The 27,996-nt window shown below is 42.3% G+C and overlaps 1 protein-coding gene across 2 annotated transcripts in view; it reads left to right on the plus strand.

Annotated features, from left to right (window-relative positions):
• Nucleotides 1-25,122, plus strand: part of tet1 (tet methylcytosine dioxygenase 1) — a 39,795-nt gene extending 14,673 nt beyond the window's left edge. The window contains exons 1-11 of one of the 2 annotated variants that reach the window (XM_050070651.1): nt 6,200-6,686; nt 14,010-16,284; nt 17,281-17,371; nt 18,691-18,784; nt 19,158-19,366; nt 19,458-19,608; nt 19,919-20,008; nt 20,455-20,592; nt 20,720-20,896; nt 21,517-21,661; nt 21,788-25,122. In XM_050070651.1, the coding sequence (XP_049926608.1) occupies nt 6,645-6,686; nt 14,010-16,284; nt 17,281-17,371; nt 18,691-18,784; nt 19,158-19,366; nt 19,458-19,608; nt 19,919-20,008; nt 20,455-20,592; nt 20,720-20,896; nt 21,517-21,661; nt 21,788-22,830 (4,455 nt within the window). In that variant the 5' untranslated portion in view covers nt 6,200-6,644 and the 3' untranslated portion in view covers nt 22,831-25,122. Of the gene's footprint in view, nt 1-6,199; nt 6,687-14,009; nt 16,285-17,280; nt 17,372-18,690; nt 18,785-19,157; nt 19,367-19,457; nt 19,609-19,918; nt 20,009-20,454; nt 20,593-20,719; nt 20,897-21,516; nt 21,662-21,787 lie in introns of those variants that run through there. The other variant, XM_050070650.1, reaches the window with a different exon arrangement.
• Nucleotides 25,123-27,996: the final 2,874 nt, after the last annotated feature.

Consider the following 27,996-nt stretch of genomic DNA (forward strand, 5'->3'; position numbering starts at 1 on the left):
GACTTTGTGCAAACTTTCTCAATTGTGCAACAAAGTTTTTATGCTTACTTGAGGTGTTTTTTGTCTTTATCAGAAAATAGTCAATGCAATAAAGGCAACACGGAAACGCTTTTGCTGAATAAGCTCTGACGTAGCAAACATTAAACTCACATAACTGATCAGCTGTTTCCGCTGTTGGCAACGTGTTGCATTAATTTGTCTTCGTCTGTTGACAGCTTGAAACATGGCCAATACTAGCTGGCATTAAAGAACAATTAAAACTTGGCCAAATGAATCAAATTCCCAAAGTCCTCCCTGTGTTTCTCCTGTAGATGGGTTGGATTGCCAAGCCAACTCTGGTTTGCAACCTTTACTTTTTGTTTTCAACCATTACAACCATGTGTAAAGCGTAGCCTGTACCACCGACTTCTGACAAAACTACGCTGTATCTAGCCTAAACCTGCCTAATTCACATTTTTTCTTTCACAACATTGCAAAAGTCAGCTTAAAAATCACATAACGATTTGATGGAAACATTGTGATTGTAGATAGGTAGCTATTTTCTCATATGAACTCTGGACAATGTCACCCATGTAGCACACAACAGGAGACTGTCTGTGTCTGAAGTGTTCTCACCTACTAGAAATACTTTGTCGTTAGGTTTAGGCGAGGGTTGGCACCTGGGTAGAGTGTGCAGGAGGCAGGACATGACGTGGATGACACTGCAGTCCCGTAGCCAGTTCATAATTTGGTCATAAACAACAGAGTTTCTTGCCATTCCTTGAATTTGTCTGGTGATACTGGCGTCAGCCCTTACTGACAGAAGTTCCTGAATCTCGTTGTCTTTCCAGTTAGACCTTTTAGTTGCTGTCTTTATATAAATGACCCTTCGTCTTTACCCGCAAATGTTTGTTTTCCTTCCATCTTCCATCCACACAACCACTCGCTTGCGATGAATTCTCCGCACAATTACCTGCTGTATACACACATGTGCTTAATCTTACATTACATTGTACAGGACAGAGTCTGTTTAATGTTTGGTTCAACTGATTCGGACATTTGCATTCTTACATGCAGCTCCTCCGGGTAATATGTGAAAGGGGCTTATGTTTGCCTTTCATCTACTGACCAAAACCAACAGGTACACACATGGATAGTACAGGAACAAGATGAAAGAGGACATATTGTCGGTGCATACAGGTTTTCAAATTCATTCCTCCTTTCCTGGCCGGCCTGGAGGTGTGAGAGTTGGAGTGACCTGCTGTCCCCGTGTGCTGACCAACCACAGTCAGCCCTTAAATTGAGTCCATGTGGGTGTAGGGTGTGGTGTTGAACGGTGCAGATTTCCTTCCAAGAGTGGGACTGTAGTATGTTACATAACACACTCAGTGTTTATGTGTGTTAAACGGAATTTTGAATGTGAATCCATTGTGTCCTTAAAATAGCCTCACCCATGGGCTCCAAACTATCCATACAGGAAGTGTGAGAGTAGCAAACATGTATTTGTATCAGTGTGTGTTGGTCGAGGAAGCAGAGAGCGTGTAGAAGAGAGTGCAGAAAGCTATAGTTTAGTCAAAGTCTTGAGTACACAGATGTTCTTTTGGAAGAGGTGATAGTGTGATTCGTGAGCGGCCTCTGGGGTCTGCTGAATGTGAGCCATACTGCTGCCTCCTCTCAGGTAACACTGACTTTATGGTTTCAAGGTTCTCTTCAAGGAAAATCGGCTTTCAAACTGCCTCGGTCTGACTTCACAGGATCCAAATGCTAATGTGGGTGTTTGCATATAGATTAGTACCACTTATTCTTAGTCTCTGAAAGTTTGCATGTTGGTCTTTTGGGCTTTGACCTGTGCAAATAGGTGTTTAAAGTCTGTGTGATTGTGTGAAAGGATGTGCATGAGTGGACTTGATGAGCAGTATGTGGACAAGTCCAAGCATGGAGTGATGTTTTTTTTCCATTTTCCCGTGGCTTTTCCCCACTACTACCAGAGTTATCTTTCACTGAAGGTACAAAGTCAAAACTTAGATAAAGAAGAAAGAAGAGGAGAAATTCACTCAAAAGACTGTCGTTCATCCAAGATGTGTAGTTTTTCCATGCAAATGAGAGACGAGTTTACATTAGCGTCAGCAGTAATGGCAGTAATGACAACTATTGGCAACAATCGCGTTTGGCACAGCTCCATCACTGGGCTGGTCTCCAATGGGTCAGCCTCCAGATGTGTCAGAGACAGTTTACGACCGTGGTGCAGAACAACTTTCTTTACCTCACTTGCATGCTCATACACTGTAGCTTAAGGTGATTAATGTCCAGACTACTTGTTCCTAACGAGAGCTGGGTAGATCGTTAAAGGGAAAAAAAACATATGGGACACTTAAAGAGCTGAAAATTAAGGGTGCGGTGCAATATTGGTAGTAGTTATGGAGTATTTTTGGGTGCAGGAATGGAGTGGCTGCAGGAGGAGGACTGTTGTGAAGGCAGGGAAACACAGCCAGAGAAGTTGATATACTTCGACCCCAAAATTATCATGCACATCAGTTGCTCAACACGTATTACGTTGGATTTAGGATGAAGAAATTGTTGTTCTCGCATGCCTCTGGTGAATGAAAAATCCAAAACTGGAGAAGGTCATAGATGAAGTGAAGTAAAAGGGGTCTGTGTTTAACAACAGCAAAACTACATCAAAACATCCATTGACAAACTCTCCCACAACTTGTATAGTATAATCCAAGTCTCATTCATTAGGTCGTATCCTCATTAACTCCCAAACACACAGCCCTTTCTTATGAGGAACTAAACTGAAAGTCTGAAAATAAAAGTTAGCCATGCTTTCTGCAAAGCCAGACTCCATTGATAAAAACAGTAATTTTACCTCACTGAACACAGGATCTGCTGGTCTACCACTACCCTGATCGGTCAGTTAATTTGTGTCATTGTGTGACTTTGGAGTTTTAAAGGGTTAGTTTATATTCACCAAAGTCACAGTAACACAAACAAACTAACTGATGGAGGCAGCAGTAGACCAGCAACTCTCATGTTCAGTGAAGTAGAATTCCTGTTTTTGTCAATGGAGTCTGGCTTGAAGAGAGCATAGATGAGTTTCTCTCTCAGTTCAGCTCTCTGTCAGAAAGGGCTGTCTGTTTAAGCGGTCACCTATGACTTGAATTCACTAAGGATTTTCTCTGTTTTTGGATTCTTCATTCGTTGAGGGCAGTAGTTCTCAATTGATGAGAAAAACTACATCAATTTAACGTATTTGATGAGTAACTGATATACAGATGATCATAGGGGGGGCTAAGAATTCCTAGCCACAAACAGAGATGTACTATGGTATAATGTGCATGCTTTTATACACACTATTGATAAGATAAGATAGTTTAACATTGTAAAATAATAATGTATTTTTTCTGCATTTTAATATTCATTTTGATATCTGAGAATCAAAGGTTACATGGATCAGAAAAAGCTGAACTGTATGTTTAAGCTACTGTTACAACCAGATGTAAAACTGATAATTACTTCTCTTCTCTTTTCTTTACACATCGTACCAGAAGGGCATGAAGTCACACTTTATATGTATCATTTCATTTCATCTAGTTGTTGAATTGCATAGTTTAAAACACTGTTATAACGTAACATGTGACTGCATAAGAGCTTCAGCAGCGTGGTAGTTAAATGGTAGCAGTTAGTAGGTGTGTATCTTACACGGGCTTGCTTTATTGTTTTGTTTGGTGTAACCTGTTTGACAGTCTAGTTTGTAGATTTTGACACAAGTGTCAAACCTGTCTGACTACCTGAGACTTTACCATTCAAAGGAGAGCTCAGCTGTAACCGCCACAGTGAATCTGAAAATATCTAATTTAACCCACAGATGGCTCTCCTCATTTTAGCAAGCATGAAAAATGTTATAACCATCATAAACATGTCCAGATGTAAGGTTGAGCCAATGCATCCATTACTGCTAGTCAGGAAATTATTCTTGAGTTATAGGAGTGAAACAATGAATTATGCATATTTTGGCAGGTGTAAATGGTGGTGAAACGCTCTTACGAGCGTACACGTTGATTTTGCAGGTGCACATACAAGTTAATTATGTCCTGTTCAGTGTTAAACTCTCGTAAAAGCTACCAGACGTGGACGCAGTATGAATCCTAAATCTGCAGGCACTGATCCACGTTGCAATTAAAATAGCTGAGAATATGTTGTGGTAATGTGGACTGAGGTTTTCTGTAACTGACAGTGCTTGGGAAATATTATTTTGTGGGGATAAAGTTTGCTCCAGCACACCACACACATGCCTTGTGTATAATTCAAGTGTTTAGTCTACATCTGTGTTTGTTTTACAGCATGTCAGGGAACTTGTGATTATTGCCGCTGGGGGGAAAATGACTTCTGTTGAATGTTTTTTGATGCTAATCATGTACTCATAGACGTCCACGAAATGATCAGCTACCTGCCAACAGGACATCTGAATACAACATGTTTGAAGTTATCCGTTGTGCGAAATAAATCAAAATAATGAGAGGTAAAACAATTGTGCTCAGCAGCCATCACCATAAATAAATAGGATGCATTAACTGTCTGGCGTTGTTCCAAGGCACCAGCTTCAGAGATGTTTGCTGTGAGAGTACATGTGCATGAAGCCACAACATGCAGGAGTTTGACTGTGATAAGTTGTAGGCATCTAACTGACTGGCTGACTGTTGAGCTCTGCAGTGTGATAAACACAGATAAAAACATGAACATTAAAAACATTTCATTTTCAAAGATTGCACAATAGTGTTGAAAGCAGTTTAGTTAAATATTGATATGTTGTGAAAGTGCACATGTTCATAAATGAGCTGTGACATGTTAATGCTGTCATAACACATTTGATCACATGCTTTATTGGCTATGATTCAGGCCTATTTGACGTGACATGCTCATGAATACCTTTTGAGATTTTGACTGCTGAATCCCTCAATAATGACCTCATCCTCCACCATCACGTGCTTGTGCATTTCATCTTGATATTTGCATGTTTATTGCATTCACTCTACGCTGATATAGTTTTCATTGTTGTGTCTGGATTAGGCTTCACGCTCCGTGCTCCCACAATCAAACGCACGGCTGAGGCGGCTTTTAGAGTGTTACCGACCGGCACTGGCTCGCGCTGCCTTCATGTTTCCTTGTCCTGGTTTGACCTCAGCGTCTTGGCCACATGGTTGCCTTTAAAAGGCGGGGAGTGCTTTACTCTCTCATAACATATTTCTCTCTTTGTCTTTTGCTTTCTGTCTCCTTGTTATTTTTTTCTGTAACCAGCCACAGCTTTTCCTCTGGGAATTGTTTAGAGAGAGGAAAAGGCTCCGGGGGTGGATGAGAGAGAATGAGGGGAAGGGCTGTTGAGACGGTATGGATGCTTTGAACATCCTCTTTCCTGCTCCCACCACAGTCTTTCACATCATCTTCAGATCTTGTGGGAATTAGACAGGCTGCAGAAAATGATGCTGCCACACGGACGCTATTGTTTGTAATCGTTTAAAAGGCATGGGAGTAATATAACATGTTTTATGCTGTATGTGACAAGACGGACCACAACACTAACACCTATTATATTTAATAGAAAAGAACACATAGCCTAAAGCAGTGGTAGGAGAATGCACAAAGACACATGCTCCTATTTGTAAACTTGCCAGCGTCATGATGCCGGCTTCTGCTTTTGAGAATTACTCATGAGCATTTTAACAACATTGATGTTTCAGCTTTTCTCTGCAGATCAAAGAGTCATATTGATTGTCCTTAAGCCATACATGCACATTTAATTAACATTTACCAGTAGGGCTTATTTGCATAATCAATTAACCTGTTGATGAGAAATTGTTTTATCTCTATTATATAAAATCATTAAAACTGCTAAAGCATGACCATTTGCATTTCCTAGAGCTCAAGCTGAAGTCTTTAAATTATTTGTTTCATCTGACCAATGATCTAAAGCTTAAACATTTACAGTTTTCATTGATACAAAGAAGGGAAAGAAGTATGTGACAAGGTTAGGGCAGCAAATGTTTGGCTTTTTTGATGTTAAGTAATAAATAAAATGAATCAGATTGATTGAAAAAAGGAAATAAATGATTAATATTTGCTGCATTTTTTTTTTTTTTTTTGCTGACTTATTGATTGATGGGCAAATTGTTTCATCAGTGGGGCAGGAATTCAGTGAAAATCACCAAGAGCCCAAAAGCTGTGTTGGTGCTTCAGGGTTAATATCTCAGCCGTGATGGAGTTGTTTTCCTGTGATCCAGATCCAGCATGTGTGCAGTATCCGTTCCACAGCTTGCCACTGCCCATGTGTGTAGGGCTGGAGTAAAAAGCCCACATAGGGGATCCTTTGTTAGGAGAGTCTAGGCATGGAAGATAATTTACAAGCCGCTAAGGTCCTCACGCCATTGGCTGATGAGGCTCTGTCTGCGTCTGCGAAAGGCATCCCGTATGTGTGTGCGTGTCTATATGTCTGTGTGTGCGCGGCGAGTGTGTGTGCGTCTGCTGTTGCAGCACTTTGCTACAGCGGCTCACAGTCACCCTAGTCATGACACCCAGGATCTTGCCCTGCTCACGGCTACTGTAGCCAGCGTTTTCTTTTGAGGCTGAAGGAAGGCAAAGCAAGATGGCCACCAATACCTTTTAGGGATATGCTGCCTAAACCGGAGGGTCTTCCTCCGAGGACAGACAAGGTAAAGGCAGCCGGAGCGTTCACCCTGGGGTCTATTGTCTTGCTGCGGATGGGTCAGCTACAGTGGAGCGTCTAGAGGTTGTCCTCCTCTCTGTGCCACCCTGGATTTAGCTGATTGGAGCGCTTTATTTGGAAGCTGGTGTTGTTATTGTTCCTACTGAATCACTGAGGACCTGGGCTCCTGTGTGTGAGTGTTTGGCTTGTCTTTTCCAGGTGGGTTTAAAGGATGTGACAACAAAGTCAGCAATAAAGAGGTCAGTTTCCACGGTAACAGACACCCCTCGTTTCTTACCCCATTGCATGTCTTTTTTTAAGTCATTATTCTGTATGAAGAGCCCCTTTGCTTCCCCTTTTCTTTCTTGTAGTGGTTTGGACAGCCATATTTCTGCACCTGCTGTTTTCTGAGAGAAGTGGAGTGCTTGTAAGCAGTGGGTCGTAACTTGTAATTTGGCAGGCTTTACTTGTTTGGCTGCTGTAGTAATGGTATTATTATTGTGCGGTTTGTAGGAAAGGTGCTTCTGTTGCTCATGTTGTCTTAATCTGTGTAATTTTACAGTTGATTGAGCTCTAATTCAAACCGGGAGCCAGTTCGCTCAAGTTTATTAGGTTTATTGCCGCCTTTAAGGCCATGTTTGTCTCTTTTTAATGTTTTGTGTGTAGACTACGTGACATAGAGCTCAGCGCAGACAGGAAGCGCTCACTCAATGAATGAAGGAAATTCTCACGTGTACAGAGAAACACACACAAACCACTACTTACACTCTCAGCCAGGAAGGAAGCATGCTTTTTCTGTGTATCGTTTCTATGAGCGCTGCGAGGTGAGGATCCTTAACAGTGTGTGATTTCTGCACAGCAGCTGAAAGTTACTCAGAATTTATTTCGTGAATTGGGAGCGCTCTCTTTTTTGTTGGAGTGAACACATTTAGATGAGTGTGTTTGTATGTCTGTGTTGTTGGGTAAAGAATAGACACTCCTTTGAACTTCCTTGGAGACCCTGAAAGAGAGAGGGTTGTTAGGATTCAAGCGAGTGTTACACCTCTGTTGCTAGGTTAGGTCTCTGGATGTGTTTGTAGTTACTCGAACGCATGTTTTGTTGGTTTTCAAAGCTTTGACAGACACAGCGGTTGCGTACGTGTTTGTCTAACACAAAAGAAGAAGACTGTGTTTGCATTTAAAACAGTACAGCACCGTGTAAGTGACTTTAGACACCCCGAGGTAGACACAACAAGCACAACACAAAGACACAGCCCTAAACACATCACACACCCAGCTCTCTCCAGAGACCCGGCAGCTAAATGAGAGCACATGACTCTGCATTTACATCCTGCGTTAGGCTGTTTTGTTATCACAAGGCTAAATGTAACATAATTAAAAGCAGGGGCTGTGCTTTGATGTCAGTTTCAGATTATAAACACTTGAATGCTCACATGGTTGCACACGCATACACATGCATGGGGACACGCGTGTGTCTGGTGCAGTGCTGGAAGCCGGCCAGAGCTGCTTTGTCATTGAAAGCAGTTTATTGTGACAGACACACTGCCTTTCCCCCCCTCGCTCTCCCTCTCCCCGCTCCCCATCTTTTTCACTCTCCCTCTCACTCGCTCATTTGAACGTCGCGGTGGCCCATTTCCACATGCTGTGTGGATTGGCCATCTCACCTCCATTGCATCGGCAGCTCCAGTATTGCCTCAGCCTGAGCTCCAGCTATCTGTTGCATCAGCAGCGTGTTTCTAGTAGTAAAGCACGGACCTGACAGCCACGGAGAGCGCAGTGGACCGGGGGGAAAGCGTGATGGATTAGCAAGGGATCAGGAATACAACATCAGTGGAAAGACTTGGTCATAAATCAGCTCCACCACGTCAATCGTGTTCGATCTCAACATTTTATAAACCATGAACAGCTCCATGGTCACTACAACTCTCCCTTGGATTGTCAAACAAGAGTTCAACCTCTACGCAAAGTTAAAGTGGCAGTCTTGAAGATTTCAGTCCTGGGTGATTTGGCGACTCCTGTAGTTATCAATACAAACTATTGTATTTTAATGAACAAGTCAGGCAATAATTGGCCTTTTTCCATCATTCAGAGAGCAGCTGTGATCTGATTTTACACCGCACACGGCATGCATCTGTGGTAGGGCTGCACGATATGCAAACAAAATCATGTTGTGTTTATTCTGACAGATATTGTGATTGCATGTGAGTCACAATTTTAGTGTAAATGGTCCTCCTGGACCTTCGTCAGGAGTGTTCAACATCCGGGAGGAGCGAAACGTTAGTGTTACGAATAAATTATAAAGCTGAACAAGAGCAGTGTGCGGGATTTCCTGTTTTAGACTCAAGCGATATTGTCCAGCCCACCTGCATCTGAGACAGTTAGATGTGCAGATACCTTTATTCAAACTGAAAAAAATGAGAATGAGAACGTGGGTCTGTGACAAACAAGCATGCTCCCTTACATCTGGAGTATGATTTGTCTGTAGCACCACAATGCTTAATTTATGATGGCATGTTGTGACACATTTTGCCTTTATCCAAAAATTGCAGCTCCTGCAATTTGATAGTGCACCATATTGCTATTTCGATGATTTTAATCAGTGGAACAGCCCTAGTCTGCAGACAGCAGGGCACAGTGACAGGAGTTGGTTACCTCACTATGTTGGAGGTGTGCAGTCTGTCGCCTGCAGCTCTTCATCTAACAGCTGACTGTGCCGGCTCCTGACTGCTCCATTACTTGAAAAACACACTGCATTTCCTGTAACTGTTTAATTATAAAAGTTTACTTGTGTTTCACCAGCTGAATGCTTTTAATGTGAAGCTGCATCAGTGGGAAATGTTTGGTTTGCATTAGCTGTACAGTAACTTAATTCAGCATTTTCTGCAGACATTGCCCCTGACACCCAGCTCATTTTACTGTTAATCAGAGATGGGACCAAGTCACACATGTGCAAGTCTCAAGTAAGTCTCAAGTCTTAACCTTCAAGTCTCAAGTAAGTCCCAAGTCATTTTTTCTTGGGCAAGTCAAGTCAAGTCAAGTCAAGTCACCTTATTATTGTAATTTTACCTGCAGAATCTGATCTTAATAAAGTGAAAAGACAAGATATAAGTAACTGTCAGTAAACATTGACTTCATCGCTGTAATGTTTGCTTTGCAGGGACGACCCCCATGCGTGCGCGCGCGCACACACACACGCACACACACACACACGCTAACCAAGGCAGCGGCCAAAATCACCCATTTAGCTCATTTAACCCTGTGTTGCTCGTTCATAAAACGTACAGCTGGTCTTGTGATGAACCGGTCGGAATGTTCGCTCACGTTTTCTGGGGTTAATGTTAGCAAATAAATTAAAAAACAAGTTCCACCCCACCCCACCCCCGTATCGTATCAAGCTAACGTTAGCTAACTACCGACTAACCAGATAATATTACCTAATTGACAAGCACTTACTGGGCAGAATGGCTCTTCAAATGATGAACAAAGTTTGAAGTTGTCGCCTGGCTGTTTATGCCGCATGTCTTGCACTGCGCTGTTCGTCTTTGCTGTAATAATTGTAATTCCGAAAGCCGAAGACGATGACTCTCAGTACCCCTCCCGCTGACATGTTGATGTCTATCTGATATAAGAGGGCCTGTTTCTCCAATAAACACGTAAGGTACGTAGAGAGGGCATGACTGATTGGAAGGGTAGTGATCCAATCATGACAACGCCATTCTCAGCCTGCGCTCCTACCGGGTAATCGACATTATTTTTTAAATTAATTTATTAATTTTATATTCTAACCAAAAACATGACGTGAATAACACTCAAGTTATTCAAGTCATTGTGTCTCAAGTCAAGTCAAGTCCCGAGTCTTTAACGTCCAAGTCAAGTCTAAAGTCTTTTATTTTTTGTCAAGTCAAGTCACAAGTCATCAAAACAGCGACTCGAGTCCAAGTCACAATGACTCGAGTCCCCATCTCTGCTGTTAATATATAAATACTGCAATACTTAAATCAGTGGGCCACATTCTGTGATAGACAGTGACTTGTCAGACAGTTATTTAAATGAGAATCTTCAACATTATTACTTTAAATCCTCCCTAGACCTCTTTAACATTGTTTTGATAAACAGCTTTTGGCAGTGCGCCTTGCATTCCTGTGACTAACTGGCTGAGAACATAAACAAATTGCCATGTTTGAATATTTCCAGCACACATTGGAGTTAAATCTGAAAAACATTTGCAGCTATCTCAGCCATCAGCGGTAAACACCAGGTTCATCAGTGCCAGTCCCACACAGTCAAAGAACAAGGGCTCCTGTCTGGTGCAACATGTTGTATGGATTTTCAGCTATTCCAATTTCCAATAACATTGGCTTCAATTGTCTTAACAGCTTGAACACGTACAGCTTTTTTTGCTCGCTTTCCTTGACTACAAAATCTTGCTTTTCACTCTCTTTTGTAAGCATATTTGTAATAAAACATTATATGCAACAACAGCTTCCTGGGTGTCAAATCTCAGCTCAGGAATACAACAAAAGATTGATATTATGATATGTAATGAAACTATATAGATATACCAATTTCCTTGCTTAATGCAGGATTTTAAGAAGTAGTTTTAACCAACTCCTCTTGCGAAGAGCTTCCATCTGACTTCAAACAGCACAGCAGCAGATCTCCCCAAGGCAACTCACAACCATCTTTAAACACCCAATGCTCGGCATTAATCCTCTTAGACCTCAGTGCTGCCTTTGACACCTTTTATTTTCCATCTTTGATACAATGCATTTTGCTCTGGAAGTCTGCTTCATCTCTTACTTTTCAGTGCCTTCCTCCGCATGAATGACAGGTCATGCCCTCGCTCAGCAACCATCACATGTAGGATGTCACAAGGCTCAATTTCTCTTCTCACTGTACACGCTTGAAAGCCAAACACACTGTTACCATTTTATCCAGGATGTCTCAGAACAACCCCAGCCCCCATGTCAGATGGAAATAGAGAGAACAAAGTTGAATAGAGCACATGTAACTGATAAAGTGTTTTCTGTTTGGTCTGTGGGTTCAGAGGAGTCTGGTTTGCATTGAAGTGCTGCTGCTGCTTACTCTTGATCTGTCAGCGTGGAGTGCATATCTCCTGTTGTAAAACGCATTAAAACGGTGGCAGTGATGGAGTTTAATGGGTGTTTATGCCAGGTAAACAGTGATAAAGAGCGGATCTCCAGCTACCCTGCAGTTGCGCTAGTTCATTAGAGGGGAAATGGGATGCCTCACACACATACACACACAAACATACAAACATACAGTACTCACAGTAATGCACACATATCCTCCAGCGCCTGCAAACAAGTTTAAGATCCTTTTGTCAGCTGAGTCCTGGCACATGATGCAGTGTTTTTTATCTTTGTCACGCTGCAACATTTTTAATCAGTCTTCCACTGCTGAAGGCTTTAGTTCAGAATGTGATACGGGGTTAAATCCTAAAATAAGAAGCAGCTTTACTTGACTTCAGTTGATCATATGCTCACTCAAGATGATGGAAAATAAAGACGGCTTTGAAAGATTGAGTTGCAGAAACACTGAGTGTAAGCTAGATTTTTATCAGAGTGGGTTTGCCTTTTTGCCCTTTCAGTTTCAGAGAGACCTTATAAACTATAATATTCTGGCAGACCGTCCTCAAAGCCTTAATAAATATGCTATAACCTTATTTTTCCTCAAGTCAATTGATTTCATTCCTGCTTATGGAGTTATGGCTATGTCTGTCTGCGCTTTAAGGAATATTTCACCCCACCACATGACCATTTCTGTGTCAGTTACTCACCCCGTGTTACGCTGTGCCTCCAGTGAACAAAAAATCCAAAAACTGAGAAAATTCTTAATGAAGTTGAAGTCATATGGGGTTCACGTATCTGTTAACAGACGCTCTCACAACTCATACAGTATAATCCAAGTCTCATTTATCAAGTCGTATGCTCAGTACCTCCTTAACAGATAGCCCTTGCCAACATGAATTGACCCAACAGTGAAACTTATAAGTGCTCTCTTCATAGCCAGACTCCATTGACAAAATCAGTAGTTTTAATTCGCTGAACACAGGAGCTGCTGGTCTACTGCTGCTTCAATCAGTTGATTCATTTGAGTCGTTGTTTGACTTAAGTGTTTTAAAGGGTTAGTTCAGATTCACCAAAGTCACACAATAACACAAACTAACTACCAATCGAGGTGGTGGTTGACAAGAGGCTAGAATTAGAAGTGAGCAGTAGAATTATTGTTTTTGTCAATGGAGTCTGGCATTGTTAGAGAGAGCATTAAGTTTAACTTTCCGTTCAGTTTTAAATATTAAGGTTTTTGGTAAAAATGCATGTCTTTGGGAAGTATTGAGCATACAACTGGATAAATGTGTTGTGTGAGAGTTTGTAAACAGATGTTACAGTATAGGCTAGTTTTGCTGTTCTTAAACGTGGATCCTTAGGATATCAATCCGTGAAGAATTTTCTCTTCTCTAATTTTTCATTCACCAGAGGCATGCAAGAAGAAGTTTTCTTTGTGAATTCAGCCCAACATAGGATGAGTAATTGATGTACAAATACTAATTTTGTGGTTGAAGTACTGCTTTAAGACAGTCTGTGGTAGAGTGTTTACAACATGTTTTTTTAGAGGGGATCATTATGTCAATACTGTGGACTTTAGGATGGTCGTAGCTCTACTGGCAGTCAGAATCCGTCTTAGCCAAAGGGTCACGCTGCACTGTGTCTGGATAAGACCCTGAGTGGGTTAATCACTCACTCAACAATGCACAGGGGTTAATGTTGCAGTGCTGCTGTGTTAATAATCACATGTGCTCGCATACACACGCACGCATGCCCAGGAACACACCTACAAACCTGTCACAAACACAACATGCACATTGAACACATGTCCTCAGTGACCCAGCGGCAGTGACGTAATCCTGAACTGTGCGTGACTCCACATGTTTACTCGCTGGCTCTCGGCTACCTGTGTGTCCATCAGTTGCTCACATCTCTCCCTGCGCATGCAGGAATGTTGTCCTGATTGAAGCCTCGACTGTGAACTAACACAGTTTAACTTTTTATTAGCTCTGTTTAGAGATCGGTTTCGGCAAGATTTATAGAAAGCAGATTCTTTGTTTTCACATGCCATAATATTTTCCACAGCCTGGATAGTGGCTGCAGCAGATGCTCATGCCATGCTGGGAGGCAATCTGTTGTGCTGTGTGCCGTGACTGTTTAGAACAAGCTGAATCACTGTATACTGCCAGAGCTTGTTGAGTCACCTCTCTCCTCTTGTTTCTCTCCCTCTCCCTCTCTCTCTCTCTGTCTCTGTGTCTCAGGTGGTTCCAGAAAGTGGGTCGGTAAATGGCAAAGGCAAGGCACAGATGGATGACACCCACACGGCAGCAGAGGAGGATGAGGGGGAGGAAGGCCACATACCTCATACACAAGCTCCCCCCATCACCCACTCGCTCACCCACAACCTGGCCTCGGACCAAGGCAGACGGCCAGCACTTGTTAAAAGAGAGCCCGGGCTGGAGCTGACCAGCATTGCACTTCACCAACACGTATGCTCTTCTCTGACTTTTCCGAATGGTTCTGCTGAGAACCTGACAAAACCTAACGGTGCTAATATGACCACTGGGTCACACTCTGATCTGAAGTCTGCATATAAAAGGACTATGATTGCATCAGACCCTCAAAGGACTATAATCGCTGCAATCCCTAAAGACTGCCCTGAGAACAGACCCAAGACTCCTCCAGATGACATGTCAGTTCCACTAAAGAAGATCAAACTGGAGGAGCCGTGGACCTGGATCACTGAACAGGCCACCACCCAGCTGAGTGATGAAGATGAGGTCTGCGAAGACCCGCTGTCCACGTTGGCGGCCGTGGTGTGCCTTTCTGTCACAGAGAGGAAGGGACTGGAGGAGAAACTTTTCAGCACACGCTCCTCCATTCTTTGCTCCATCAAAACAGAACCACCAGATTTGCACTTCGTCAAAAAAGAGCCAGAGGACTTAAAGAATGGCTTGTGTCAGAAAAGCACTCCTGTTAGCCTGCAAAGGACTCCCCAGCCTATCAAAAGTGAACCTCCTCCAAGTGTCTTGCAACCAAGCGTGCAGTCTTTGGCAGAGAGAAGAAATCTTAGTTTTGATCAGGCTATTGCTATTGAGGCCTTGACTCAACTGGCAGCTATACCTCAAAGCACCCCAGGGGCCATAAAAGCTGAAAGTAAGTGTGAACATCCCATTTCTGCATCTGCCCCATTTTCAACCTCCAATACAAATACAACCCTGCAAGAAGCCAAACCCACAGCACCTTTCCGCTACAACAAAGTCTCGGTCATTAGCTCAGCACTGCACCAGACGTCAGTCATACGCCCTCCTGTGGCCAGACATGGGAATGTCATCCAGTGCTCCCGGGGGTCGAGCTCTAACATAAAGCTTTCTGTACGAGATCTCTTAGAGACCAGCACAGACAGTGATAATGCACCCTGCAGGAGGACAGAGCCGGGCTTTGGTCCTCATGTCATCAAGTCGGAATGCAGCTATAAAGATCCCAGTGACGTGAAGTTCAGTAAAGATCATGAGCGATTGTTTGGGGAGGACAAAGACAGGGTTGTTGGTAAAGTGAGGAGAAACAGAGTGGAGGAGGAGGTGGCAGCTCAGCTGGCAGACCTGGCCTTCATCATCCAGTCCCGACACAACCAGCAATCAGAGAACAACCCTCCAAAAGGAACACCTGTGTCAGCCATCAAATACAACTACAACTCCCAGCTACCCTCCAGTCAGAAAAAGCCCCTCTTGAAAAAAACAAAAGCTACGCCTTCCAAGCCCAGGAAGAAGAAAAGTGAGGGAATCAACAGCAGGATGCCCCTCTCAAAACGCATGCCAAACGGAGAGTCAGCCCACAGGGGCAGAGGCCAGAAGATTCAACAGCAGGGGAAATCAGGCCTTCACAAGAGGAACCTGTTTCTGCCTCAGGCTCAAATTGACCTGAAGAGATACTTGGCTGCGGCTCAGGAGGAAAGGAGGCAACTTATCCAGCACAGTAATGCACACAATCCCGCCCTCTTCGGGCCACAGACTCAGAACTACAGTACTCTAACACGGATCAACCACGCTCAAGAAAACCATCCATGGTCCCTTACAAATGGTCCACTCCACCAACACAATCCATGCAATGGTCATGTTGCAGGACTGGGGCAGGAGTGTGAAAGGCACTTGTTATCTCAGGTAGCGCAGCCCTGTGCTGGGCTGCAGCGCGGTGCTGGGCTGCAGCACGGTGCTGATCCTAACACCAGCCCAGCCAGTACTGCTTTCCACAGCCACGCCACCAGTCACCACGGTCTGGCTAATGGCTTCTCAGGGGCTCCGCAGTCCCCTCCTCTGAGTCAGCAGAGCTACTACAAGCTGGAGACGGCAGGACCTGTTACTGTCCTGTCCACGGCTACTGATTTGGATCTGGGCAAATCTGCAGAGTCAACTCCATCCAAGAACAGCATCAACAGCTTTCTGGAGTCGCCTATGAGTTTTCTGGATACCCCTACCAAGAATTTGCTCAATACACCTTCCAAAAAACTGGCTGATCTTCCATCCTGTCAGTGTGTGGGTGAGTTGGTGCTGCCTAAGATTTCTGAGAAAAAGTGTGCAGTGGTGTGGTGGAGGGTTTTCGCAGGTCTACGGGTCATACTCGCCTCAGAATCAGAACTCAGAATCAGAAATACTTTATTGATCCCCGGGGGGATATTATTTATATTACAGGTGCTCCTTGCAAGAGAGGAAAGATACGTGAAAATATAAGAAATTTAAACAATAGTATTTACAAATATATAGTTAAATAAACAGGAATTATTAACAAACATAAACGTAGATAAATATATATATATATATATATATATGGCTTTTTGCAGTTTACCCACCTATCTGCCAAAGAGCCATTGGAATATATAGTATAGAGTCTATATATATCTATATATATGTATATATATATAGAGAGAGAGAGAGAGAGAGCATACCCACTTCCTCCTCAGTAACCCACCCATCTACCTTGTAGTACACCCACCTCACCAACTACCACTATACCACTGCAAGTTTGTAGTGTCTGCATTGGAATCAAATTGGATATATTCCAATTTGTCACCAAATCTACCCTGAAAGTTTGCTTTCAAATAACACTGCATTCCTCAAATTGATGTTTTCTGTTTCTCTTTCTCTAATGCAAACACACACACACACACACACACACACACACACACATACGCATATATACAAGCTGTGTCCTAATTCAAGGGCCAGTTCAAGCAAAAGGAGGCCACATTTCTCTGCCATATTTGGAGTAGGCTTTGGGATGCTTTGTGGGGATTATTGACCAGTTATGATGTATTTGGTCTTGAAATGTGGACTTCCAAGTTGGTAGCCCCTGAACAGAGACACAGCTACATTTCCTGTGTATATCACATTTACATTACATTACATTACTTGTCTGTAAACAGGGCATTAGTTGTTTTATCTCTACATATACCAGCATCACATCAGTATTTGAGGGACAGCTCTAAAGTAAAAAGTTCCTCTGATATCTAATAGATTGATGTTCTTTTCCCCACAGACCAGATCATTGAAAAGGAGGAAGGCCCTTACTACACTCACCTCGGGGCAGGACCTAGTGTGGCTGCAGTGAGGGAACTGATGGAGAACAGGTAGAGTGACTACTTTGTTTACACTGTGTGTATGTGGGTGTGTTTTCTACCAAACATGCAGTGAGTCTCGGTGGATTGGGGCGGGGTCACAGCTGAAGAGTCTGTCATTAAAAGGAAGCATTGCTGAGCTGGCTCAACATGTGTACCCTCCTTCTCAGATACACACAACATGTTGAAACAGGAAACCCCCAGGGCTGAGACATGGCTCCCATAAACCACGATGACAGCCTGTTTAAAACATCTTGAGGTCCATCGCAGTCCATCTGACAACCAAATTTAACTGAAAATATGTCACTGTGCAGTCACTGAGCTTTTCAGTGACAAATGTATTTTTAATCAAAGTAATTTGAGTATTTATTTTGTACTCGATAATGGGGGCTTGTTTGCTGTGTATTGGTGTTAAATAAAGGGATAATCTGGATCTTTTAAAGTGGAATTGTGTGAGGTATTTCATAGTCGGTGTGTCACCAACAGTAGGTGGAGGTCAGTGCACCCCCAGGTTGGAGAAGCAGGCTGGAGTACCACCATGAAAGCTTAGCAATATATTGCTGTCAATGAGGGCAGCAGCAAAATGTATTTTAGCCACATAAAAAATCAATACCAGTTTAAGTGTATGCTATATCTACACAGTATTTTACGTGCTTTACCCTGCTGACAACCCGCCCTTTCCGACAGGGAACTGAACTGAAACATATCTCTTCAAAGCCAGACTCCATTGACAAAAACAGTACTTTTACCTCACTGAACATAGGAGTTGCTTTTCAACTGCTGTTTTTGTGACTTTGGTCTTGAAAGCATCAGTTTGGATTGACCAAAATCACACAATAACACAAAGAAAAGAAACAATCGAGGCAGCAGGAGACCAGCTGCACCAGTGTTCAACAAGCTAAAAGTACTGTTTTTATCTGTGTAGTTTGGTGGTTTTGAAGAGATAATAGATAAGTTTCAGTTTCAGTCTAGTTCACCGTCAGAAATCGCTGTCTGACAGCAAGGTAGTGCAGTGAAAATAGTCTAAATATAGCGTACACTTTTTAGGTGAGACTTTTTGTTGGTGGCTAAAATTCATTTTGCTGCTGCCCCATCCATGGCAGTACATTGCTAGCTTAAGTGGTGATACTCAAACTGGGGGCATACTGACCACCGTCTACTGTATATAATACATACGGATAAGTACCGCATACATCCCTACCTCAAAAAATTCAAACTATTCCTTTAACTGATATCTACAGTCTGTGCATCTATGTGTGTTGTTATGTGTTTATGTGTTGTCAGTAATATGTGCTCTCACAAACTTAAAGTTTCTCTTGTATGTGTTACAGATATGGTGCCAAAGGAAATGCAGTAAGGGTGGAAGTTGTTGTTTACACTGGGAAAGAAGGAAAGAGCTCCCAGGGGTGCCCGATAGCTAAATGGGTACGTGGCTGGTGTTTGAGTTCATGGCAGTTTCCTACAAGTCCTGAAAATGTCTGCTGTATATTGAAGCGTTCTTGTGGATTCCACCATAGTGTATTTAGGGGCAGAGACGGAAGACACTCCCAGATTCTTTGCCCTTACCACAACCTAAAGCAACTAAAAATAATTTCCAGCTCCATCCCTAAACAGAAATGTCGAGGCTTACACCTAAACATGACCATTTTTAAACCACTCAGTCAAAACGCAGCACTGTGCTTTGGCAGGTCAGCCACAGTGCTTTGAACCCATTACCCTGTAGGGATACATTATTGTAGTGATATTGTTAAAAAAAAATGCTTGTCATTCATCTGCTTGTTTTCTGTGTGACAACCAGGTGATCCGGCGTGGCAGTGAAGAGGAGAAGTTGCTGTGTTTGGTCCGCAAAAGGCCAGGGCACTACTGTGACAGTGCCGTGCTGGTGATCCTCATCCTGGCGTGGGAGGGAATCCCTCGATCGGTGGCAGACAATCTCTACCAGGAGCTCACACAGACTCTCTTCAAATACGGCTCCCCCACCAGCCGTCGCTGTGCCCTCAATGAAGAGTGAGTAACTCTTCCTCTGTTTTGTGGTGACACCATTTCTGCCCCGCTTTGTTTGTTTCTTTATCTTCCTCCCACCACTCCATCTCCACAGTCGTACGTGTGCATGCCAGGGTTTGGACCCAGACACCTGCGGAGCTTCATTTTCCTTTGGCTGCTCCTGGAGTATGTACTTCAATGGCTGTAAGTTTGCCCGCAGCAAAGTGCCCCGCAAGTTTCGCCTGCTTGGAGACTACCCAGAGGAGGTGAGGGAGTGGTCATCTTCCAAAAATCAAAGAGGAAATCATCTATCAGAATCTCTCCTATTTGTCTCTCCTGTTGTTTTTGTGACATGAGAGGATATTTTGTGTATCATCAGTTTGCTAGATGTATCATACAAGTTCTGTTCCTTCTCTGCATTTTATCTGCACTAAAGGCTTAGTCGACGTGATGTTGAAATCTTTGCCAAACATTTGCCTCCTAGTGGCCTATGTTCGCTATGACAGTCACACCATTACTTTGTTAAAATCAGCTGTTATTCACCCTAAAACTCATAAATCTGTCTATTATTTTAAGGAGGAGAAGATAGAGAGAAACCTACAGAGTCTTGCCACTGACCTCGCACCACTCTACAAACAACTGGCTCCTGAGGCCTTCCAAAACCAGGTATGACACATTAAACAGCTGCCACACTTACCTCTGATGATTCCCCGCTTTCCTATGCCTACCGTACATAACAAGACTTTAAAAAGAGTAAAATTTGACACCTGTCACATCTGAAGACAATATGAGTTTATAGTCACTGTCTGTAAGATTTTGCAAAGACTGGGGATCTTGTTGACAAGACAAAGACTGACTTAAGACAGCTTTGACTGAGTTTTATGACCACCTTACACCAAATGATCAAGATCACAAGAGTGCGCTCTAACTGACAACTGTCAAGATTTTATTTCTGCATTGGAAATAGTGAAATTGCTTGAAAAGTATGAAAACAAAAGAATAGAATGTATTTCATTTTCCTCTCTTTGTTCTCCAACTACTTACTTTGAATCTTTTACCGTCTTCACCACAAACCACACTCATCTCCTGTGTTGTGCTTTCACCTCTTATAGGTGGAAAATGAGGAGACGGGGGGAGACTGCCGGCTGGGCGAGAGGCAGGGACGTCCTTTTTCTGGAGTCACAGCCTGTGTGGATTTCTGTGCCCACGCTCACAAGGACACCCACAACATGAACAACGGCAGCACTGTGGTGAGTAAGCTTTGAGTGTCACACCATGCTATCTACCTTTATACTGTGTCTGCCTCTTGAGGTATTGATTGTATATGGCCCACTGTTTGGTTAAACAGCGTTGCCTTTTGTCTGTGTCCTTTGTCAGGTTTGCACTTTAACCAAGGAAGATAACCGTGCAGTGCGCAACATACCAGAGGACGAGCAGCTCCATGTTCTGCCACTTTACAAGATCTCTGACAGGGATGAGTTTGGTGAAGTGGAGGGCCAGTGGGCCAAGATCCGAAGTGGCGCTCTGCAAGTTCTATCTGCCTTTCCCAGAGAGGTGAGTGAACAGGAAAACAGCTTTTGCTATTTATTGTTATTATGTTGTGTTGTTTTCCCTCTTAACTATAACGTCAGAGGTCTGAGTCCTTAGTTGCAGAAATGCAAAACTAAATCATTAACTTGTATCATTTTAAAGGCATACTATGCAGAATTTTTTGGGCACAGCGTGCAGGTGAGGTCAGGACTGTAATAGAATGTAACGATCAGGTGGTAGCAGCACGCATCTGATTGGTAGCTGCAAAAAAGTGCACACATAGGGAGGCGAAACACCAAGAGAAAAAAGGCTTTTTCCAAAACAAGAGTGTATCTAGGGTCGGCGTTCACTTTAACTTTTGCTGTCAAGCACTGAGGGAGAAGATGGGGGTGAAGAGCAACACAGAGTTAACCTGTTTTCTGCTGGACAGGTAACATAAGGTGCTGGTGGTTAGCTTTGTTAGCTTGCTTAAGTATTGGCTTTTCCCTTACAACCAATTTAACGTTTCTACAAGAGTAGCTTGGAGTGTATGGACAGGCAGTGTACACATAAGGGGCAAAGTTTTAATGTGGTGTTTACAAACTGTAACCAACAATCCCTGCATAATATACCTTTAAATTATTGATTTGTTTTTAATTTCTCAGGTGCGTCTGCTGGCTGAGCCGGTGAAATCAGCCCGTAAGATTAGACAAGAAGCTCGTCTGAAGGCTCAAGCAGAGAAACAGGAGAAGAAGCTCGGCCTGACTCCTCTCACCCCTGGGAAAGTGAAAGCTGAAACCCCCAACAAAGGTATTAAATCCAAGTCAATGGTCATGTTGTTAATCTCATTAAATAAGTAATATGTTGAGGTCGGACAGTATAAAGGTTTCTTGATTATCTTATCAGTGCTTTATGTTTTTTCTACATCCAAAACAGAGCCACAGGGCTTCTACAGCCCATACATACTCCCACCCAGACCTGCCAGCGTTGGACGGTACCCACCGGAGAGGAATCAACCCAGCACTTGCAACCAGAGCACCAGCAGCTACCCCACCCTGAGTGCAAGGGTCACCCCACAGAAGGAGGTCATCGCCCCCAACCACCATGGTCTGCCTGGCCTCCAGTTTGGACAGAATGGTGCAGCTCTTAATTATAAGACAATAAGTGATACCGTGAATGGTTATTCTCCAGCATCTGGTGACCAGAGTGTTCGTATACCTCCACATAACGCCCTTAGTGACTACCCCCATACTTATAAAACTGAGCCCAACGAGGTGCACTGCTCTCCTCTACGCAGACCCTCCCCCAGTGGGAGTGCTCCTCCTCCCTCCTCCTTCTCCCCGCGACCTACCTCTGAGGGCCTCTTCAGCAGGCTCAATGGACTCCACAGGGCTGCAGGAGATGTGGCGGCAGAGGTCAGGGGTCATGGCCTCCCTCCACTCTCATCTCTCCCCCTTCCCCCACAAACTCCCCCGCCTGAACCGGAGGTAGTCAAGCAGGAAGAGGTGTGGTCGGACAGCGAGCACAACTTTCTGGACCGCGATATAGGCGGAGTGGCCGTTGCACCGTCACACGGCTCCATCCTGATAGAGTGTGCACGACGGGAGCTCCACGCCACCACCCCTATCCTCAGGCCAAACCGTAGCCACCCCACCCGCATCTCCCTGGTCTTCTACCAGCACAAGTCTCTAAATGAACCAGGCCACGGGATGGCTATGTGGGATGCTAAAATGGCCAAGCGGGAGCGGGACCGCGAGGAGGAGGCTGAGAGATTACGGATGGAAGACTGCCTGAGCAATGGTGGTAAAGGAGCTGGAGGGGTGGAGCTAGAGGGGGAAATGGGGGAGGAGGCAGAGGAGACAAGGAGGATCATGAATGTCCCCACACGTCAAGGGTGGACCCGCCCAAGGGATGTCGTCATCACCATGGCCCCTTATGCTCTTACCCAAGTGACAGGACCCTACAATCGCTGGACTTAGTCAACATGTTTTACACACACACACACACACACACACACACACACACACACACACACACACACATACACACACACAGAAAACTCCTACACCCTGTGCTTCTGCCTTACCTCAATCAACTTCAAACTGCTACTCTCATTTTTACGTCGTTTTCGTTGTGCTTTTCTAATATCTGTTTGTCAACTTTGCCCTTCATCGTCTCTGCCTTCAAAGTGATGAGGAAGACCAAAGTTTGTTGGCTTTTTAACTGTGAGTTTCGGTGTTTTTATTGTAAAGAGATGGTGCTTTGAAGCATTTTTAAACTGGTTTTATATACATGATTAAGAACAAAAAAGATGTGATTATTTATTCTGATCATAACGATTTCTATTTAATTCCTGGTGTAAGCCTGTTTACTGCAAGATTTCTATGATAACCTGCATTATGTGTCGGCGCTCAGAATTTATGTTGTACAGTAGGACTATGCTCTTTATTTCAGCCAATAGTTCGCTTTTCATAAGATGAATCTCATTGGCTTTTACGTTGGTGCCATTCTCACTGTAACCTCTGTTAGACATCATCACATCACATAATGTAGAAAACAAGACTAATATTGTGCATATATATTTACTACAGATTGTCACATGTAGCATCGTGCTTTTCCTTCTGCTGCCTCTGACTTCTGTTGGCAGTCAATGAAAGAAATGTACTTCTTCAGTTTGTTTTGTTTGTTCTCTCTACGTCTGGATGGTTTGTCTTTTATCCACAGATATGTATGGCATATTAAGAAGCACTTTTTTTATTTTCCTAAACTTAACTTGAAAAAGGTCCCAATCCATAGGCCTGAATATGTATGTACAGATAGAGAAATATATGACAGGTTAGCATGAACCCAGTTTTATTTTTACAGTATTTCTGCATTTATTTGATTGACAACGGCATACATATCTAATGAAATTCAAAACTTAGCATAATGAGGAATCATGAAATGCTGCAACAACGAAGTGCTTATCATTATTGGCACTTAATTTATGTTCACCTTCTGGAAAAGGAATTCAAAAACAACTTTCATAGGGCACAAGTGTGATCATAGGATTTCAAAAACCTACTGTACATTTTGATGGTGCTAATGAGACCTCATTTTTTCTTCTTGCAGAATTCACAAAGTGTCAGACATGTCGACATATTATTCCCAGTTTTAACGTCCATACTGGATACAAAACTGGGTCAGCTGATGCTGAATAATCAAACTATTTCTTCTTTTTCCTCCTCTCTGCTTTTGTTGGAAAACCACTCAAACATCAGATCCCACTCAGACGATTGCCTAAAACGATTTCGGGTGCTCGACCTTTGTGAAGACTTTGTTTACAGATAGCTTTTTCAACAGGGTCTGAATAAGGAGGTGTCAGAGTGTCAACTCCTGGTGAATCAGGACACATGAAATTACCCATGAAAGAGAAGCTCTTAATTGTAAGAATTTCAGCACAACCGATAAAGACCTTTCACTGATATTTACACTAACACTGGTGGTGTGATGTTTCCTATGCGAAACATTTTGGTCTTTCACACACTTTGACTTCCTTTTGGTGCTATTAGGACAAGATGTCAAGGTACATGCATTGACTTGGCCTGGTTATATACTGTACAGTGTTGGCATGGTGCTTTTATGAAACTCAGCACACACTGATCTGGTATATGCTTCAGTACAAAGGTAGTTTTAACATTTCTCTGGATGATTACTGGTTGACAGCAGACTGAGATACATTGGTATCTCCACCATTAATGATGATGTTTTTCAAGTCGAAAACAACAACTATCATGCAGATGTCGATCTAGAGTTCAAATGTCTTCCACGGATAACCAAACTCTGCAACTATTCTCAAAAATCACAACATACACATGAAATGAAATGAATGTAAACCGTTTTTAAATCAGTGAACATTGTTGAACATGACAAGGTTACAGCTGTAAGTGTTTGTTTTGATCTACTGTGGGGGACGTTCTCAGTCCACACTGAAAGTCTTTGTATCAACGAGGAACTAACAACTAGCACCAGCATTCAAAAAATCTGAAAAAAAAAACTTTTATTGGTAGAAAAATGTGTAAATATGTATGTGAACAATATTGTTTTTACTGTACTGTTAATGGTGTTTAGACAATGGATGATCTTGCTTATTTTGAAACTGAATTACTGTACGTTGCTGAAAGTATATCCAGTTTAGACTTGAGAAGAGACTAAATTTAGCATTCCTTATACGGATGGCTGATCTCTTTTTGGGATTGTGAAATAAAGTCATATTTATATTTTGGACCTGATCACGATTTCCTCTTTCCTGATTTGCTGTGTGTGGGTGAAGATCATGTGTTTACACAACCTTTGACAGTCAACTGTGAAATTCAGGGGGTTTTAAGCATTTATTTTCTCACTGCTTGCATCATTTAGTTGCTAAAATATGAAGTTGGCTGACCTGTTTTAAAAACAAGAACATATTTAAAGAGTTAACTTTTAAAAAACCCTTTTCTGTTTTGGTTTTTTTTTCTCTAAATTTCCCACACTGGCACACGGTATGAGTCACTGCTGTGGGGTTTCAGCTTAGTCATTTAGCCTTTGTCCACTTGTTTTTGTACAGCTTGTCCCCAGAGCCGGCAATATGATGTTTCTTTTTCTCTCAAATATCATTAGTGATGTCAGAAAATCATTTGCAGCTGACTCAGTGAGATGACTAATCAAATAACTGTTTCTGCAGGAGTTTAGTCAAATCTAAAGAAAGTCTGAATCATAAATGATACTAACACAGCAAGACCAAAGCATATTGAGACTTAAGTGTTGAGAATGTGACTCAACACACTGAGCTCCACTGTATATAGCACTAAAGGTAGAAAATCAACCTTTTTATCCACAAGGTAAATGGTCGGTAAATGTTCACATTTCACCAGCCACTCAATAGATTAACATTGTTTTTTATTTTGGCTGGTGAGTGAAGCAAATATACTAGACACTTGTATAATGATGCTAATTTAGTACCCTGATAACACTACACTGGCCTTTTTAAATCTTACAACAATTAAAAAATATGAATAAGTGGAAGAAAGGTGGATTTTGTCCAGATTTCTACTGATTAAATTTAAGCTTAACTCACTGTATCATAGTGAATCGACCAGTGGTTTGGTTTTAGAAAGAGTTTCACAGTTCTGCCTAGTTGGACTGAAGTTGTTAGTTTGGATGCACCAATCTTAAGTGCTATATCGTAGGCATCTGGACTTGCTGGAGTTTCTTGAAAATGTTTCACCCCTCATCCAAGAGGCTACTTAACTTCTGAGGCTTCAGAAGAGAGATGAAACATCTTCAAGAAACTCACACTTACAGGCCCAGTTGCCTACAATAGAGCACTTAAGATTACCACGACCTGGATGACTGAGAATTTCGCCAACATGATGCACGAATCCAACTTGTTCTCTACACATGTAGATTCTAATACTCAAATATCACTTTGATAACAACACATTTAACATCTTGTACTGCATAGCATAGAACTCATTTGCATTGTTTTTATGTTAGATAACATGAGGCCAGGCATTGCTGTAAGTATGCAGCCTGCAGTGACTTAGTGAAAGCAGTGGTGGAAGATAACTTCTTCTTTTACTTAAGGTAAGGTAAGGTAAGGTAAGGTAAGGTAAAACTTTAATGTCCCCGTAGGGTAATTTGGTTTGCAGCCAGTAAAGGGAGACATAACAATACAATATGACAATACAGCTCACATACATAACACCAAGACCACACACAGGACAAAAAACAACAACATGACCTGGCATCAATGACCATTAAGGGCAACTATTGCAGATGGGAGAAAGGATTATCTGTACCTATTAGTACAGCATTTTGGAAGGATAAACCTCCGCCCTGAAGGAAGCATCTGAAACTCAGCATGTAAAGGATGCAGAGGGTCGGACACGATGGACTGAGCCCTTGACATGAGCCTCTCTTCATAAAGCTGTGTAAGATTTAAGTAAAAGTATTAATACTGTAGTGTGAAAACACTCTGCTACAAGTGAAAATCCTACACTCAAAATTGTAGCATATAAATATTATCTTCACCAGAAGTAAAATACTCATGAGGATGAAGCATTTTGAAATAATGAACATATCACTAGATTAGAATTATTGATGTACATTGTTTTAAGTTCCAGCTGGTATAGGGCTAATTGTAATTACTTCATATACTGCTGAGTAGCTTGTGAATTTCCATTTTAAAAATCAGTCAAATCTTTTCTCAGTCTATAATAATACATTAAGCCTATGTTTTATTTGTCAATTATATTTTGTATGAATAATCTGAATCTTTGAAGAATCATTTAACTAAAATAGAAATACTCGTGTGAAAGGCAAGTATTTGAAAACTGTGCTTCAGTGCAGGACTTGAGTGGATGCACTGAGTCACTTTCCACCACTGAATGACTGTAACTGACAGCTAATGCTGCAGAGCTATCATGACAAAGACAAAGAAGTCATTGTCTAAATTTTTACTAGAGTATATACACGATGCACTGTGGTTTCCTGTCAGCGACGGCGCAAGATAATGATTCATAACTGTCTGAAATCTCAATTTACAGCTCATTATAAAGGAAACTATAGTGAGTGTGAATTAGTGAATGGGAGAGTGACTCAGTGGTTTTCTACAAACACAGTTCTGAACAGTGTAGGCTTTGAATACTGAATATTAGCTACACTTGTAGTGATGACGTTGAGGTGATTACACCATAAATACCATCTGTGAAGAATTTAAGTAGAGAGTTATGTGACCTTACTCTTTACAGTAAATTCTTTGAAAGGTTGATGATGTATGGATGGTTAGAGAAACAAGGACGTCATTGTGAGGATTCAAGAAAAGTAGGAATCACATGGATGTCATCAGTTACATGTACCGTTCCAGCCTTGATTTTACCTTACTCTATGATGGGCCTGTCTGTCAAAAAAGGGTCTTTTATAAAGTTTGGAAGGTGGATTTGTAAGAACAAGACAAGAAACTGGAGTCCCATGTCAGTTATTATTGTGGTTATGAGATTGTGGACCTTTGATTGAATTGAATTGAATTGAATTTGATTGAATTGAATTTATTTTATTTTATGTATATTCTTCATTAAAACAAACATAAGTACATTAATAATATATACAAACAGACTGTCTATGCT

Source organism: Epinephelus moara, chromosome 19 (genome assembly GCF_006386435.1).
Source record: "Epinephelus moara isolate mb chromosome 19, YSFRI_EMoa_1.0, whole genome shotgun sequence".
Taxonomy (NCBI): Eukaryota; Metazoa; Chordata; class Actinopteri; order Perciformes; family Serranidae; genus Epinephelus; species Epinephelus moara.